The sequence below is a fragment of the Diospyros lotus genome, chromosome 4 (genome assembly GCF_014633365.1).
Source record: "Diospyros lotus cultivar Yz01 chromosome 4, ASM1463336v1, whole genome shotgun sequence".
NCBI classification, from domain to species: domain Eukaryota; kingdom Viridiplantae; phylum Streptophyta; class Magnoliopsida; order Ericales; family Ebenaceae; genus Diospyros; species Diospyros lotus.
In genome coordinates, this window is record NC_068341.1 from 30670358 (window position 1) to 30674701 (window position 4344).

A 4344-nucleotide genomic window follows, 5' to 3' on the forward strand; every position below is an offset into this window, starting at 1 on the left:
ATCTGACAAAATATTAATAAAATAAATAAATAAATGAGGTACTAGAGTTTATATCCATTAATTAATTGGTTAAAACTAAAAACTAATAGGGTAACTGTAAGTTTTATATATATATATATATACATTATTATTGAGAATTCCAGTGATTTTGGTATATTTGTAAATACAAGAATCTTGTAAGGGCATTTTAAATACAACACAGTAATAAAAACATAACTTCGTATATCTATATTTTAAGGGAATAAGTTTGTTAATATTATTAGGAGGGGAGGCCCCTTGGAATTAATAGGGGTGGGGTATGAAATTAATTAAACGCTATCTAATGAATTGTGGCTTATTAAAATGGTGTATTTAGGGACCCCCAGCCATTCCTCTCTTCTCCTCTCCTCTCGCTCACTATATAAATATTATAGCATAGCATGTGATGATGATGCAAAAGTAGGCATCCGTCCCTTCCCTTCCCACAGAAATATCAAAAACAATAAGTCTGATGAGAAGCAGCAGCAGCAGCAGCAGCTTGTAATGAATCTCATACCACGTCCGATCGACTTCCTCTTGTTTTTCTTCAAACCATCACTTCCATCCCCACTGGAAATCCATTCTCCTCTTCCTATTTAAAACTCTCTTTCTCCACCTTCCCAATCGCATGTCTCCTTTCTTCTTCTTCTTCTTCTTCTTCTTCTTCTTCTTCTTCTTCTTCTTCATTCCAATTTAAATCATGGATTTGGAGAAACCTTTCCTCAGAGCCGCCATTAATCCTGCCCAAGAGATCATACACCAGTCCACCCACAGCCAAACCACCTCCGCTAGATCCAGCTCTTCTCAAGCCTCCGACATCGAAGCTGCCATCACAAATGGCCAGCTCCACCACGTTTCCTTCCAGACGCCAGAGATTAATACCGGTGCTGACGTTTCCGCCCAGAAGAAGCTCTCCTGGTTGCAGACTCAGATTATAGGGAGAGACGCCGAGTTCGAGTCCCCCTTCGGGCGCCGCCGCCTCACCTACGCCGATCACACCGCCTCCGGCCGCTCCCTTCTCTATATCGAAAACTACATCACCTCCAACGTCCTCCCTTTCTACGGTAAGCAATTAAGAGCTTTGAAGCAGTCCTCCCTCCACCTATCCATTTAGAAAACGTTTCCATACGCGCTAAAAGTCTTTGCTTCATTACTTGAATGTTTGACAATGCATAAACAAACTATTAACATCATGCTCATGCAAGTCAATGGAAATGAAAGTTGAAATTGAGTAATTAATATTATTTTCCATGTTGGCTGTGTAGGGAACAGTCACACCAGTGACAGTTATGTGGGTCACCGCACGACGAGAACAGTTCGTGAGGCGTCGGAGTATGTGAAGAAATGCATGGGCGGCGGGGAAGACGATGCACTGATATTTTGTGGGTCGGGCTCTACAGCCGCCATTAAAAGGCTCCAGGAGATGATGGGCATCGCCATCCCGTCTCTTCTGAGGGAGAGGGCGCTCGAGTGCCTAAGCAGCAAGGAGCGGTGGGTGGTTTTTCTTGGCCCTTACGAGCACCACTCCAACCTCCTCTCGTGGCGGAACAGCCTCGCCGAGGTGGTGGAGATCGGCTTGGATCACAATGGCCTAATAGACATGGAAGCTCTAAGGCTCCAACTTGCCTCCTATCAACACACCAAGAGGCCAATGTTGGGTTCTTTCTCAGCTTGCAGCAACGTGACCGGCATTGAAACCGATACAAGAGCCCTTTCCCATCTTCTCCACCAATTTGGAGCCTTTGCTTGCTTTGATTTTGCGGCAAGGTATTAATCGTTTGATCAACTAATTAACTACTGTTAATGTTAAATTAACATTGAACTTGAAAAGATAAACCTTAACTGTAATTAAACAATTGAAGTAGTGTTTAATTTGTGGGTATGTATGCGTGCAGTGGGCCCTATGTGAAGATTGAGATGAGGTCAGGCGAGACGGACGGCTACGATGCTGTTTTCCTGAGCCCCCACAAGTTCGCCGGCGGCCCGGGCTCGCCGGGCGTCCTTCTGATGAGCAAGGCGCTGTATCAGCTCCGATCTTCCCCTCCATCGACTTGTGGAGGTGGGACTGTTAACTTTGTCAATGGCTTCAACGAGAAGGTAAAGCAAAATCCACAAGTATACTCACCGTTGTTGGCACGATTTGATATATATGGTATTTGTTAATTGGCACCAATCTTGAATTTCAGCAGAGTAATTTGACTTTTAAAAGAGCAAACCATGTGTCATCCGACCATGAAACATACCGATTTTTATGCGTGCACACAACTAAATTTCTTGTATATTATATATGGGTTTGAATATGTCAAAGCCTGCAAAATTCCTGACATTAATGGCAAAGATTATTGGCGAAATTTTGGGTTTTGTTGACCTTAATTAGGATTGAAACGAAAAGTCGCCTGTACTTTGGAACTAAAAACTTTTTGGTCAACTCAAGAAAGAGAGTTAAAAACGTTCCTTTCCATTGTCAATTAATCAAGCTTGCTGATCTACTAGTGTCTGTTTATGGAATTGAAGGACACGCTATATGTGGACGACATAGAAGAGCGGGAAGACGCCGGCACACCGCCAATCGTCCAGAAAGTGAGAGCCGCAATGGCGTTCTGGGTCAAAGAGTATATCGGTCATCAAGTGATAGAGAAACAAGAGCAGATGTACATCGAGAAGGCGTTGCAGAGGCTTCTTCCAAACAACAACATATGGATTCTGGGCAGCACAAGCGCCAAGAGACAGGCCATCCTGTCTTTCCTGATTCACTCCACGGCGTACTCTCCGTTGTTTCCAGAGGCGAGCTCCGGCGACGGGGCGAATGGGGTAAGAGAACTGTACATGTGGTCGGAGACGGGGAACTGGCGAGACAAGCCCCTCCACGGCCCTTTCGTCGCAAAGCTCCTCAACGATCTGTTTGGGGTCCAGGCTCGGGGAGGGTGTGCTTGTGCGGGGCCTTACGGCCACAGCTTGCTGAATGTCGATGAAACCAAGTCGCTTGCCTTCCGGTCTGCCATCCAAATGGTAATGAATCGTCTCAAATCTTTCTTTTCCTGCATAAAGCAGCTTCATGGTTAGTTGCAGTTTCAAATTCTGAAAGAAACTTGTGAAACAAACAGGGTTACAATGGAGTGAAGCCTGGATGGACGAGGGTCAGCTTTCCTTACTACATGAAGAAGGAAGAGTTCGAGTTCATCTTAGCAGCAATCGAATTCATCGCCATTTATGGGCAGAGGTTCCTCCCGTTGTATCGCTTCAACTGGAGAACTGGGGCCTGGACGTTCAAGAAGGCGGCGCTGAAAGAGACACTGCAGGCTCTGAACGAGTGCCCTGGACCGAAACCCCATGACGACGACAAGACAGAAGATGAGAATGCCGGGATCGTCAGCAAGTACGCCTCTTATCTGAAGACTGCAAAGCGCATAGCCAGCCTGCTCCCGATATTCCCACCTCCAGGAAGAGTTCCAGAGGACATAGACGCTGATCTTGTTCCCTTCAGGATCTAGTTTTGGGTGAAAAATATTGAATTCATTAAATACCACACTTCATTTATTCTTTTCCAAAGATAGATACCAAGAATACTACACTACTGGAAAATAATAAATACACAATAAGACTACACACTCTCTCTACCTCCGTTCTTCCTACTTGGATTCCTTGACCAACTGCGACTGGTTTGAGGAAAAGAAGCAACCATCTGTGTCTAAACAAATGAAAGCTTAAAACTGTGAAATGGGTCAAGGATTGGCATCAAGAAACCAAAAAGAAAAAAAAAAGTAGAACTAGAAACAGAAAATGTAAATGGATTTCTTGAAACACAAATAGTTGAGAAACCAACCTGTGTAATAAGCTATTGAGCATCTGCAACAAGTAACACTAGTCACCCGCTGAGAATGCCATGAATCTCCAATTAATTTGCTTGCTAAATTCAAAAACAAGAAATCAAGATATGCCCAAATTATCTATTTCGTTTCAGACAATTTTTATCAAAACTCAGAAACAACAGCATGGCAGAAGATCCCAACATGTTTCACCTCTTCTATCAAGTAGGGTGCAATAAAGTGCGCAGTTTCATTTCTTGTTCTGTGCCTTGCACATTCCCTTGTTCCTTAGCTGTGTCATCCATTGTGCTTGCAGTCTCCAAACTTAGAATTCTACCAAATGAAGAACGAAGAAGCTATACTCTGGCCACCTTTTGCAATTAATTGTAGTGATTGCTAATACAGTAGTGATAATAAAAAGTTCAAGAAATGATCCAATACAAAAAAGAGAACACCAGCAGCAAACATCATTTATCACAGGGAAAAAAAGGCCAAATAGACGAGAAATATGATCAGAACA

At 43.6% G+C, this 4344-nt stretch overlaps 1 protein-coding gene across 1 annotated transcript; it reads left to right on the plus strand.

Moving 5' to 3' along the window:
* Positions 1-435: 435 nt before the first annotated feature.
* LOC127799298 (uncharacterized) lies at positions 436-3635 on the plus strand. Its single transcript, XM_052333215.1, has 5 exons — positions 436-1082; positions 1284-1785; positions 1914-2115; positions 2533-3027; positions 3123-3635. Exons 1-5 carry the CDS (start codon positions 719-721, stop codon positions 3507-3509), a joined length of 1950 nt encoding a protein of 649 aa, XP_052189175.1. The 5' UTR covers positions 436-718; the 3' UTR covers positions 3510-3635.
* The last annotated feature ends 709 nt before the right edge of the window (positions 3636-4344 follow it).

Excerpts from the sequence above, each read along its gene's own strand:
- LOC127799298 (XM_052333215.1), top strand. The coding sequence starts at position 719 with ATGGATTTGGAGAAACCTTTCCTCAGAGCCGCCATTAATCCTGCCCAA. Across the intron at positions 1,083-1,283 it reads CAACGTCCTCCCTTTCTACG|GGAACAGTCACACCAGTGAC; the intron begins GTAAGCAATTAA and ends TTGGCTGTGTAG. Across the intron at positions 3,028-3,122 it reads TCCGGTCTGCCATCCAAATG|GGTTACAATGGAGTGAAGCC; the intron begins GTAATGAATCGT and ends TGAAACAAACAG.